The sequence below is a fragment of the Cuculus canorus genome, chromosome 2, assembly GCF_017976375.1.
Source record: "Cuculus canorus isolate bCucCan1 chromosome 2, bCucCan1.pri, whole genome shotgun sequence".
Classification (NCBI taxonomy): domain Eukaryota; kingdom Metazoa; phylum Chordata; class Aves; order Cuculiformes; family Cuculidae; genus Cuculus; species Cuculus canorus.
Window position 1 is genome coordinate 130342889 of NC_071402.1, and position 13787 is coordinate 130356675.

The 13787-nt window shown below is 38.0% G+C and overlaps 1 protein-coding gene across 1 annotated transcript in view; it reads left to right on the forward strand.

Annotated features, from left to right (window-relative positions):
• AGMO (alkylglycerol monooxygenase) overlaps positions 1-13787 on the forward strand; it is a 188841-nt gene that overhangs the window by 70659 nt on the left and 104395 nt on the right. Inside the window, exon 4 of the mRNA XM_009570864.2 lies at positions 11395-11498. Coding sequence (XP_009569159.1) covers positions 11395-11498 — 104 coding nt within the window. The remainder of the gene's footprint in view (positions 1-11394; positions 11499-13787) is intronic.

Genomic DNA, 13787 nt, shown 5'->3' on the forward strand with positions numbered 1-13787 from the left:
AGCAGTATTACTACCAAATACAATGGATCTATCACTGTGAAATAAGCATGTCATATCTGTAACTGACTCTTTGCTGCTTAAATAATTTGACACTTGTAAAACATATGTATAAATAAAAATGGGTGGCAAATCTCACTAAATATTGGAACTTGACTTCAAAAGGTTAATTGTCCTTTGTTTTGAATTGGATAATATGTAATTAACTTGTTACAAAATCTAATGAAGTTAATGGATATTTTTCAACTGAGTCCAGTGTGTTCTGGATCAGGTCCACAGAGAGGACAAAACTCATATGCATTGCCTAAACGGTCTGGCTTTTGCTATAGCCTGCAAATCTACAGAGAAGTGTGATGAAAGTCGGATGTAATTTTTTTTTCTAGAATATTTAAAATGTTTATTTAAGGGAGATGGTGTGTCTTGATGTCCCCCAGGCTTTCCTGATATATCAGTAAATTTCAATGGATTCCTTTGCAAATCTAGTCTGTATTTCCACACATCTATCATTCAGGAACTTGGCTTAATAAATCATCTGAAACACTGTGCAAGAGAAAACAGTGTAGAGCTAATTCCTCTTTCAAACCAGAACAACTCCACTGACTTATCAGTGTTAATTCTTACTGTCTCTGGCTTGAGGAAGTGAAGAATCAAATAAATGAATGCAGGAATTCAACCTACACAGTAAACCGTTAAGGGGCCATGTGCATTTCCTTTGAAAAAGTATATTTATGCCTTTGAGTTGGAGGACTTCAATTTGTTCCAGTTCATCCTCTTTTTTTTTAAAAAAAAAAAAAAAAAAAGGATTTTTGTTTGTGTGTGTACTTCCCTAGCATTCTTTGAGTATGGTGGTGTGAGGGACAAAAAATAAGATTAATGCGGTTGAGTTAGTGTCAGTTATTGTTTTCTTCCTAATATTCTGCAGCTTTATGTTGCTTTAACATATGCACGTAGAGACTTTTGAACATTGTGTGAAAAGGTTTCACTGGTATCCATTCTTGCCATTAAAGTGCTTCCCATCTGAATATTGCCTGCCAAAGTATGTGGTATCCCGCAGAGCAAGAGGATGAGGACATAGATTGCAATGAAGCTGAACAGTTTGCACTTCCTAACGGTGACACCAGACATCAATCTTTTGTAGACACAGCCCACAATACAGGCGAATAAGAACTCTCACCCCAACCCCCCCACCAAAAAAACAAAAGGAGGATTATCTTCTCTTTTTTTTTTTTTTTCCATTTCATTCCAGCAGTTTCCTTCTAAGATCCTCCAAGATGAATGTGTTCTCCAGTTGCATAAGCTGACATATTCAATGGCTGAGAAGCTTTTGGGTAGGAAAAAAAAAGGAAAAGAATTTAAGTAAAAAAAATGCAGGTTTTCTGAGGTAACTTTTTTTTTTCCTAGAAAAATCCAATTAATTTAATTTATTCTCAGTTCTCTTTATCATCAGTCTAAGGAGTGGAGTGCTAATTTGGTCAACAGTGAATGTGTTTCACACATTTATACCTCAGTTTGACATCATTATTCAGTAACACCAAGTTATTTATACAGGTTGGCAAATGCTCAGAAGTCAAGATTGCCAGTTCTGTAATCAGCTATATTTGGAGAAGCTTGTAAAAAGTAGTATATATCTATAGAAGTCATTTTGCACCAGCTGCTGAGGATCTTCTTCTTTACACAGCAATTTGTTGCAAGTTTATATTTTAATAGTATAAACCTAATTTAACCAACAGGATGATTTATAGTTGTGCAATTAATGAGCCATATGCTCCTCTTTGTAGTAAAAATGGTCCAGAAAGAGCCAAGTGCTGAGGAATATTGCTACATCGTGATCTGCAGAATTTAACATGTACTCTGTCACTCATTTAAGGGTTGTGAGGTTGTAAGGTGCATAAACCTTGCTGTTACCAGTAGGAACCTTTACTGAAGAAAGGATAATTGAAAAAAATTGGACCAAATACTGGACTTCTGCTGGAAAATGGTTGACAGGACTTGGGACTGGGTTTACAGACAGTGTTTTGTTCTACAATATAGTTATCCTTGAAACTGCCATGGCAGCAATTTGTTTTTCTTACACAAATCAGAGCTGTTTTCAGACTCTTAGAGCTAAAGTCTCATACTGAGGTCAGAAAATCTGGAAAACAGGGTGCACAAATTGAGCCTTACATACCCATGAAAGAGACAAGTGATTGTGTAACAGCTGCTGCTGTCGTGGTTCCTCATAATCCAGAGACTCAGATCTTTGCTACGGAGATCATCCAGAGCTCAGGCAAAGAAAGCTTTAACCAGCTGCAGAGCTGCTCCAAGCAACTAGAGAACTTGAACAATTGGCTTGAGGAAGGTGTGAGAAACAGTTTAGTCAGGCAAGCTGGTATAGCAGAATTAGTGTGAGAGGCCTTCTGTGTACTGAAAGAGTTGCCAAATTTTCCACTATTTTCAGAGGTTGCATACAAAGACATTGCTAAAACTTCATTCCTTCTGTGTGTTTCAGCTTTTGAATTTTTCCTGTTTGTGTTTGTGGAAGTGTCCAAGTCCTACATTTGCATGCTAAAATTGCTTTTATTATTTATCTTCTCAATATATTTCCCCATGAAGGAATGCACATTCATTTTCTACTAAAACCACGAGTGAAGTCAGAGATTGAGTCACTGTGAATTAATTTCTGAATCCTTACCTAATAAACTTTATTCCTTTGTGGTTTTCTATGGCATATGTGGAAAGAGACTGTTCAGTATGAAAATCAGCTCACAGGCCATGGGTTAGGACTGTTCTGATGTAGCTAACTGAGGCTCTTACTCTTGTTTACATTGATATGGAATCATAGAATGGTGTGGGTTGGAAGGAACCGTAAAGAACATCTGGTTCCAACGCCCTGCCATGGGCAGGGAAACCTCCCACCAAATCAGTCCGATAAAGCTCCATCCAACCTCGCCTTGAACACTTCCGGAGGGGGGGCATCCACAGCTTCTCTGGGTAATCTGTGCCAGTGCCTCACCACCCTCATTGTGAAGAGTTTCTTCCAAATGTCTAATCTAAATCTTCCCCCTTCCATTTTACAGCCATTCCTCCTCGTCCTGTTGCTACAGGGCCTTGTAAAAAGTCCCTCCCCAGCTTTCCTGTGGACCCCCTTCAGATGCTGAAAGGCCCCGATAAAGTCTTTCTGGAGCCTTCTCTATTCAAGGCTGAACAACCCCAACCCTCTCAGCCCGTCCTCATAGCAGAGGTTCTCCAACACTCTGATCATCTCCATGGCCCTCCTCTGGACCCATTCCAACAGTTCCACATGTTTCTTGTGTTGAGAATTCCAGAAGTGGACATAGTGCTCCAGATGAGATATCACGAGAGCAGAGTAGAGGGGCAGAATTGCTTCCCTCGACCTGCTGGACCCACTTCTTTTGATGCAGCCCAGGACTCGGTTGGCCTTCTGGGCTGCGAGCATGTATTGCCGACTCATGTCGAACTTCTCATCAATCAGCACCCTTAAGTCCTTCTCCACAGGGCAGCTCTCAATCATGGCATCCCCCATCATGTACTGAAATTGATGATTGCCCCAACCCAGGTGTAGGACCTTGCACTTGGTCTTGTTTAGCCTCATGAGTTTTGCACAGTTTCACTTCTCCAGCTTGTCCAGGTTCCTCTGGATGATACCTCATCCTTCTGGTATGACAACCACACCACTCAGCTCGGTGTCATCTGCAAACTTGCTGAGGCTGCACTTGATCTCACTGTCTATATCATTGATGAAGATACTAAACAGCAGTGGTTCCAGTACAGACCCCTAAGGGCACCACTTGCCGTGGATCTCCATCTGAACATTGAGCTGTTGACCACTACTTTCCGAGTGTGACCATCCAACCAATTTCTTATTCACCAGACAGTCCACCCATGAAATCCATATCTCTCCAATTTCGAGGGAAGGATGTTGTGGAGGACCATGTGAAAGGCTTTACAGAAACCCAGGTACATCCATTGCTTTTTCATCTGCTGATGTGGTCTCCCCATTGTAGAAAACCACTAGGCTGGGCAGATGGGACTTGCCCTTGGTGAGGACATGCTGGCTCTCAAATCACCTCTCTGTCCTCCATGTGCTTTAACATGGCTTCTAGGAGGATCTGTTCCATGATCTTCTCTGGCACAGAGGTGTGGCTGACAGGTCAATAGCTCCCGGGGTCATCTTTTCTACCCTTTTTAAAAATGGGCACAATTTTGTCCTTCTTCCAGTCACCAGAGACTTCTCCTGACTGTCATGACTTTTCAGATATCATGGAGAGTGACTTGGTAACCACATCATCCTGTCCCTCAAGACTCTGGACGCATCTCATCAGGTCCCATAGATTTATATACGTTCAGGTTCCTCAGGTGGTCACGAACCTGATCTTCCCTTACAGTGGGAGGGACTATACTCCTCTGGTCTGCATCTTGTTGTCCATTGACCCAGGATGGGTGATGAGAGCCGTTGTCAATGAAGACTGAGACAGCGAACTATAACTACATTGCATGAAGTTTGATCCGTGCAGCTTAGCTTCTGAGGGAAATACTAGAAGAGATTGAGTTTTGGGGAACACTGTGGCTTTTTCTAACCTTTCCATTGGTATCTTATGCATGTGAGGATTCTAAGAAATAACATAGGGCACATAGGGATTGAGAGGACCATTATTTTTGATGTTACAAAGCTCTGCTTTCTTAAGCACACCATATCCTAAATATTTTACAGATTCAGAAGTGTATAATTCACAGTCCCCTGGATTCTTGCAAAGATGTGATCTGGCCCGTTGTTTGTTCTGGGTAGCATATGTAATACTTTGGCGCGTCTTGATTCTTCCCACGTTTCCCTAGACCATTCTGCATCTTAAGTTTTGCAGATCTTATTGTGGATTTTTGTGTGGGAGCAGTTTTGTGTTTTCAACTGGTATGGCAGCAGATCAAGCAGGAGGTTTGGCTTGTGGACAGATACTGGAGGCAGGTTTTGTAGAAGGTTGCTCCAATTTTTGGCTTGTAAGCCATGGGAGCATATACCACGTCTTACTTGATTATAAGTTAGCCCACCCACTAAATAGTTTGTTGACTGCACACAGTAATTTAAGAAGAGGGCTGAAAACCAGAGATAATACTGAACAAAGCACTGAAAAAGCAGATCTTGAATCATGGAGGCATCAGATGCTGAATACCAAGTGTAATTTCCTAATTAAGCTGCAGGATTGCAACTATGTAGGTTGCAGAGCATTATTTTCAGTTTGATCCTGGCTATGTGACACCCTGTATAATTGCCTATCCTGGAATTACCTGGGTACTGCAGTATATTTAATTGCAAAATGACCAAAGAGGTTTAGATAGTGCTGAGGCTGAGGAGGTGCTTCTGAGCTATTCCACTTCTCTTGACACAAACTGTGGGAGCAAAGGCTAACGTAATCTGGTTTTGCTGTTATTCTAACAGTAGTGGAACTCCTGCTTTCTAAGTGCTGAGAACTTATAAGTGTCAGGTACATGCAGACATAGGTGCTTCTCATAAAAATGTGCAGAAGGATGTTAAGAAAATTACATGAAGTTCTATAGTGAATCAATTAATATATCACTTGAATTCATATCTCCTTGCAGCTAGTCTTCTGATTTACATATGTGATCATCCTGAGATAACAAATTGCTGACACTCACTGTAGCCAAGGTCACAATTTAAGAATAATGTGTCTTATTAAAAAAAAAAAAAAAAGAAGAAGAAAAAGTACATTTCCCTGTATACATGCTTTGTGTGTGGTATATAATACAGTCTTCCAGATAAATTCCTTGGATCTAATCCTGCTCCCATTAAACCTAGCTCTACGTTTACACTAACGTAACTGAGGAAAGAATTATATTTCTAATAAGAAGGAAGCAGAGGCTTTTGTCAAATAACCTGTCTTGCAACTCTCTTTGAAAAACACTAAAACAAAAAACATAAAGCAAAGTTGGATCAGTAGAGTAACAAAAGAGGGACTATCCCACAACAGACTAAACAGGAGAATCATGTACAGTTCATATCTACTTCTGTTGTGGAGATAATAACCATGCTGTGTAGGCAGATTTCTGTTTTCTTGTGAGATGGGATGGATTTTAGGGTGACTTCCTAATTTTAATAAAGGCATCCACTTTACTTCCCAAAATTCAAATTTTAGCCCACTTATATTAAAAAAATCCTTTGAATGTAACAAAGCTTAAGAGGTGCTCTGTCTCAGTGGTTGTTCATCCAATGCAAATGTAGAATCCAGCAGGTAATGAGACTCCTTGAAAAAGCCTTACATGAAAAGAGATTTATTCACACATTTCAGAACCATCAACAGAACACATCAATTAGAACAAGGCTGAAAGATAGCAATCAGACAGTTGTTTTGTGAATAAGAAAAGCTAATAGTTTAGTGGAGAAATATATATATAACTACTATATATGCTTCTCTGAGTTTTTTTTTTGTAGGGAGGATTGAAATGCATTGAAAAGTAATGACTGGAAGATGTACCTTCCAGGACATTTTTCTTTCCTCAGTCGTCCTGGGGTTTCTACTCATTCTGATTGGAGATAAGTAGACCCATGAGATGAAACCCTTTTTTATTGTTTACAGGCAAGCGCAGCACAGAGTATCTGCCTCCAGAGTGCTGCAGGTTACAGCTGCTCTAGGAAGCAGCCGTTTCCACGCTGGGGTCAGTAGGTCCATGCCATGGGCGAGGGGTTTCTTGCCATATGCTTGACTTTTTGGAGTTTATCCATGGCAGAGTAAGTGTAATTTTGCAATTTTCTAAGTTTCTCTCTAGGTAAATTGCAGTTCAGCTCCTCGCTAAACACTGAAGATACCTAATCTTGTAAGAGATGGCGTGCATAGTCAAACTGAAGATATTGTTTAAATCTAAGTAGATACCGAGGGGAAACTTTCACCTGTTCTCCTACTACAGTCAACATAGACTGAAAGGGAATGGAGAATTTATATGACTCACCATAGGGACATATTTCTAAATACGGTTATTTTTTCCATTTTACTTTAGATCCATGTCTTACAGAGCAGTGTGCAAAGACTTTACCCCCTTTTTAAGTAAAAGGTCCATCTAATCTTTTTTTATTCATTAAAGAGTCATCAAATCTTTACCATTTCACTGAGTTTGAGGATTCTGTAAAATGGTTGTTTTCATTGGCATCACTCCTAGAAATGACTACAGGGTTTTTTTGGCATATATATTTTCTCCTGTTGTTAATCAAAATATGGTGGGCTATGGAAATCATGGATCTCTACAGAAATAAACAACAACAAAGTCTCATTTTGAACTGCCCACATAATGTATTCTTAAAAAAAGAAATGTTATATGTACAATGACCAGTTCCCACTATCACAAAAGAAATATTATAGAAGTAGTGAAATATGGCCCACGTGTTGGAACTACCTTTGGGTCTCCTAGAAAGAGATTAGATTAGTGCCAAAAAATGAATTTGAAGTACAAAAAAAATGAGGCCAAGTAGAATCATTGATTGCCATACCGATGTGATTGGGATGGTGTGTGAAGCATTACATTTCATGTAATCATGAGGAGGAGGAGGGAGGGAAGAAGTGGAAAAGAAGGGTAACACATTACTCTTTCTTCCTTTTGGAAAATCTGGGAAGGAAGATAAGGTGGGACTGCTGCAAAAAGCCTCAGTCCAGCTTCTTGATAACCAGTGCTTCATTTGTGCTGCAAGTCACACAAAACCTTCCCTTTTCCGTGCCACTTCTTTCAGCCTTTCATATTCTTTCTTCTATCAGTAGAATTCATATATTGGACAAATGCTAAAAAAGATTAATCTCTATTTTCCATTAGAATTAGTATTAGGCTGCAAATATCTCAACTGCTTGGAGCCCACTGATTTTAGCAACTGCAAGTCTGACTCTGAGATAACTTCGTGGAGACTTAAAGAGTTGGAGTGTAAACAGAGGGCCAGATAATCTGTCCGTCATCCAGCAATCCCTCTGTAGCACCAATTTCCTTTACTTCCTCACCTACCTACATGGCATCATTCATCCTCTTTCAGGATTACATGCTAATTATTCTACAGTTTATATTGGGTGATGAAGAAATATTAATTTATTCTGTACAGGGGTAATAATAATGTATTAAACAATATTTGAATGCAATAGTAAGACATAGTTGTTCTGCTTTTCCCCAGGTGCAAATAGCTCATCAGGTGTCTGTGCATTAAGAACAATCTCTGGAAAGCCATAACAGGAAAGGAAGCACTTGCCGTGCTAAGTTATAATTTGTATACCTTTCCTCACAAATGCATGAAAAGGAAATGCCACCTTTATTTTCTCTTAGGAATAGTTATCCATAATAGCAGATGACAGAGAAGGTTTCCAAGACCCAACTGGGTAGAGTACTCAGGGACTTAAACCTGGTCCTGCTATGCACAGGAGGTTGCACTAGAGACTTCCTGTTGTTCTTTCTAGCCTGAATTATCCTATGATTCTATGATGTTCACTGTCCTGACTCAAAAATAGAGGTTTTGTGCGTGTGTGTATTGCAGTTATGTATTTTTTTAATTGTATTTAGCAATCACATTTGACTTAGAAAACACCAAAAATTCCATTAGAGCATTGACTGGGTGGCTTCTCCAATTTCCTTACCTATTTTTTTCCCTCTGGCTTCATGGGAGAATTTGAACTGAAGAGATCTGCAAAATACAGGAATGCTTCCTGTATTCTAGATAAATTTAAAAAGAAACCCACAACTTGTATAGGAATTTCCCTTATCTCAGTCTTGCTTTTTTTTTGTTTCTATGTAATAATACATATGAGAAAGTACATGTGAGAGAAGCTTTTATAATTTCCTTGTCATTCAAGTAACTTTTCTCATTTTGCTTCAAGTTATTGTCATTATGAATGAAAAAAGTAACTACAACTCTTCTATGAACACATACATTTCAGTCTCTTTTTGAGCATACTTGGTGAGCAGTTAATTGTATTCTTTGAAGGGTGCTTGGTCTGTTTCTTATATTTGTGAGCTGTCTTTTTAATGTGGTAATGGTTACAGACTGAGCTTGAGGATGGTCTATTTCACACTTGTTCACAATGCTATTTTTTTGCTTCTAATAAGTTATTGATGATCAGTTTCTTCAGAAAAAATAAGTCAAAAATTATATCTGATCATCGCCTCTCCCTATTTTGCCAAAGAATTTTAAATAAGTCTGTGCTTTTGATGTCAGCAAGAATAGGATTAAGGAGCAGCATTTAATTTACTTAGCTGTAATGAGAGTAGTCAGAAATAGCTTTAGCAGTTAAATTACATGTGGCAGAATTGTTTGTTTATGTCCCTAATATTACTGTGATATATTTTTGAATGATTGGTCATTAAAGCTGACTTGCACATCTGAAAGATCAAAATTTTAGTAGTATTCAGTTACTTTGCTCCATATTCTTGTTAGTGTAGGAGGCAATTTAACTGCAAAATGAATGCTAATAAAATGCCTTTTTAGTAATTCATTTTGAAAACCATTTGACCCTAACTACAATGAAAGTAGACTGTAAAAATCATCATAGATTCCCTTCCTTGAACTTTTCACAATGCTGAAAAATGACTGAGGAAAAGAAGGAAGATCCAGTTACTGTACCCTGTTTGCACAGCTGTACTTCATTGAGTGGAGGCTTGTGTTACACACAGTTTGTGATAGGAAGTAAATGCTTTTAAAACAACTAAGGAGACAAGTCTTTAACCTCCACCTTTTAAGACGCTCTGTTCACTCATGTAGCTTCTGTCGAGGTCCTGGGAAACATTTCAAATACAAATTATTATTGACTACTGAAGCTCACCTGAATAATTCATCTCCTAGTGAGCTCATTAAGCAGAGATGCATTAAGATGTTGGTAGTTTGGTTTCTTTTTTTTGAGAGAGAGATCGGTAATTCTTGATACAGTGGACACTTGTTCCTTCAGGTGTACAAGTGTATTTAAAGAAGGAAGACTTCTCAGGTTGAATGTTAATTGTTTTATGATAGTTGACATTACAGTTTTAGTTCATCAGTTGTGAAGATTTTTAAGAACTTAGAGGACATTAAAAAATGATGTTGTCATGTAAATTACCAAACTGTCAAAGTTCACTGGATATAAAATTCTCAGTTTCTAGTATACAAGACTGTTACTTCGTGTTACAAGATCACTTAGTCCCCCTGGAATGGTGAAGGTACCTTGAGATTCATTGAGAGGGGTATTTGGCATTACTTTACATTGCAAGTACCTTCTAATCACCAGACCTACTCTATTTGATCTAAGCTTGGGACTAAATGATTTCAGGACTTTAAATACACATTCAAAGATAATTCTATGAATGCGATTCTAATTGCTCTGGAGAAACAAGTCAGTGACAATGAGAGTGTGTACCTGTCGATCAGCCAGTAAACTTCTAAATTCTGTAATCAGCTGAGGGTTGTGTATACTTAATCCCTCGAAATATTTATGACCTTAAATTTAGTTTTATGCTAAAAAAGCATTATTTAGGCTGCATTAACCACCCACTTTCTCACTCTGCTATAATTAAGGTCATCCTCATAGCTATACATCTGATGGCCGTGAACATTTCTATTTTAACCTCCCACTTAAGACTGTACAGATATCAATATACAATGCAGAGGGGCAACCCAGATCTGCACTTAATAAGAAAATGCTTTATTAGTATTTTGAAGTCTTCTTCTTCACTGCAGTGCATTAGGGGTGTCATGCTTTCAGGGAACCTGCCCTTATTCCAACAACATCTTTTGAACTTTGAACTGTAACACAGTAGAGCCTCTGCTCTGCTTTGGCTGGGTCCAGAGTTCACAACAAGTGGCCTTTTGTTTTTCCATTTGTCAGTAGTGGGCAGGCAATGGCTGTATTTTGTGATCGCAGGTACACGTGGGCGTAAAGATGTACATGGTCCAGAAAACTGCAAGCATGAGCAGCTAAGTTGTGTAAATTTGAAGTGTAAGATTTTTGGAACATTTTGTGTCCCCTTCTAGTCTTGAAATATAATGTCAATAAACAAATGCAGGCATGAAAGCATCCTCAGTCCTTGTCCCTCTGAACCCCATAACAGAGCTCCTACCAACTCATGTTATCAAGACTCAGCTCATGCTTTCTGGCTGTTTAATTCTTATCTCATGCGTCCTTCTGATCTTTCAGCAATGATTTTAGTTCCTGCCATGGTCTCACCTTCTTCAGCATGACTGTTACACTGACTTGTGTCCACTTATTGACATTTAACCCAGCCCTACCCAGACTCAGCTCTGAGCATTAGGTTTTATTACCTGCTATACTATGGTAAAATAGCAAAGTGTAAATTGAGGGATTAGTTACTTTTAGCTTAAAGAAAAAGGCCTTGGGAAACAAATGTTGCTTTGTTCTCTAGTACATGCCTCACTAGAAATTATGTGTTTTGCAGAGGTTAATATACTGTGGGCAGCGCACCAAGTACATCACAGTTCTGAAGATTACAACTTATTCACAGCACTGAGACAATCTTTACTGCAGAAATACACTTCCTGGGTAAGTTGCAAAAGATTTGACAAGCAAATTAATATTGACAAGATTTATTAAAAGTGAAAATGTAGTTTTTATTTCCCTTCAAAGATAAATACATAACACTTTTTATGATGTTTGACACAGAAGGCACAGTAGTTGAAACTGAAGAATCTTAGAATTATAAGCTTAAAAATACATTCATTAATTTTTTTACAGCAAACTTGAAAAGACATGAACTAGTTAAGTTTAGGAAGGCTGATTATAACCCTGGATTTGTACTTACATAACTTTTAGAGTAAAATGGGACAATTTTTTTATTCAGTTATTCACACATAAGTAGAGGAAAAGATCAGAGTATAACATAGCTACTCTAGAATATGTCTGTATAACTGAAAGAACTAGGAAGAGAAATCATTACTAAAGATTGATTTGGACATGCAAATGTATTTATTTGTTTCTACTCATTCATGCACATATCAGCACTCCAGTATTCCACAACTTTTACCTAGTGCTACTTCAGATATAATTAAAGTTAAATGGTGAACTGTACACATGCAATATAAATTAAAATGAGTAATCATTTACAGATTTAAAAATATATGTTCCCAAATACATTCATAAATGTAACATACTTTCCAGTGTTTAATTGTGGGCCCGGGATAACATCTGATTTTCTCATTGCATTCTCATCTTCTCTTTAGACTCTCTTTTTTTAACTCAGATTGTAATTTGTTGTTTTATTTTAAAAAGAATAATAACTTCAAAATTTGAATTCTCAGAATTAGAGTTCAGAAGCAATATTAAATGTATTTTTGTATATGTGAAATAGGTAAATGCTTTTATCCAGTGAGGTATAATACTGGTGGTGGAGGAAACAGAGTCCTCTGGCAATCTCTAAAACTAAGCAATGAGCAAATGTCTGAAAGCAAAGTGAGTGTGCTTACACCTGCGGATCCAGCATAACTCCACTGACTTCAGTAAAGTTAGTCTGGATTTATGCTCACATATCCAAGCATGGACCTAGTCTGTTGTTCATAACTGTTTCAAGCTCATGACATTACATGAGTTAAAGTGCCAGGTTCCAAAAAAATGACTAGTTTTTCCGGAAACCATGAAACAGATATTATTTCTTAAATTTGTTTCTTAAAGTCTTCTATGTAAATTCTTGTTGTTTATTTATTTGGAAAATAATCGTCTGATGTCAGTATTGGTAGGAGTGCCTCAAATTTAAATGGCCATAATGAACAATAGCAGCAGGGATGCATCTCTGTCGCAACTCTGCTTCCTATCTAAATACTGCCATGTTAAAGATTTGACCTTTGTACATTTACCCATTGGGACCATATGTGCAAATGCTTAACAAAAACAATAATTCAAAGAAGACAAAAAGCCTGTGTGTACATATGGGTGTGTGCATGAGCACTTTGTCTGCTTGCATTATTTTGAGGATGATAACTCAGTGAGCATAAAATATTCAGGGAGGCCAAGATGTCTCTCACCTGAGATTCTGGAGACTGTTGACAGAACCACACTGGAATCGCTTGGTAAATAGTATAGGTACACTTACAATTAATTTTCTTTGAGCAAAGGGATATGAACCTAAGAATCCATAATACTTTTGTGTCCGGTGCTTTTGCCACCAAATATTTGTATTAGCCAAGACATTACCTCCCCTTAGAACTTTAGATAGGTGAGACAATTTTCTTTCTCCAAAGCTTTACTGTGCATAAAAACAATTCTTCCTAATCCTTGTAGCACTGCTATTTTTTTGGACTGCCAGACTTATTCATCTGTCTCAAAGCTGAAACTCAGGGAAGCCTTTAGTCAATCTCAGAGTGATCTAATGTTGCTGAAAGTGCTCTGTTGAATGCAGATTCACATCTATTTTTGTGGAGGCTGTGAGAAAGTTGTGGTGCATAACATGGGATTGTGAGACTGTTCTGCTGCCAGCTCTGTATGTGTTTTAAGTTAAACTTTATAAGATAAATAAATCAGTATATTAATCTGCGTGGGTTGTGCTTAGGCTGATTGAAAAGATATGAAATGAAAGAGGAGAGAAAAATATATTTGAAGTACAATCAGTGGTGTGAGATGTGCTCCTGAACTTGGAACCAAATGTGTATTGCTTCATGTTGTTTGCATACTCAGTGTTTCTGTTTCTCCAGTGGAGGAGGCATAGAGAAGCAAACCTACTGTTAGACTGAGAGATGGTTTTGAAGCCCATATTCTGGGAAAAAGATGTGGAAAAAAATATATATAGTTTTAAGACAATACCAGCAAATTAATGCTATGTAGTTTTTTTGCTTCTGACAA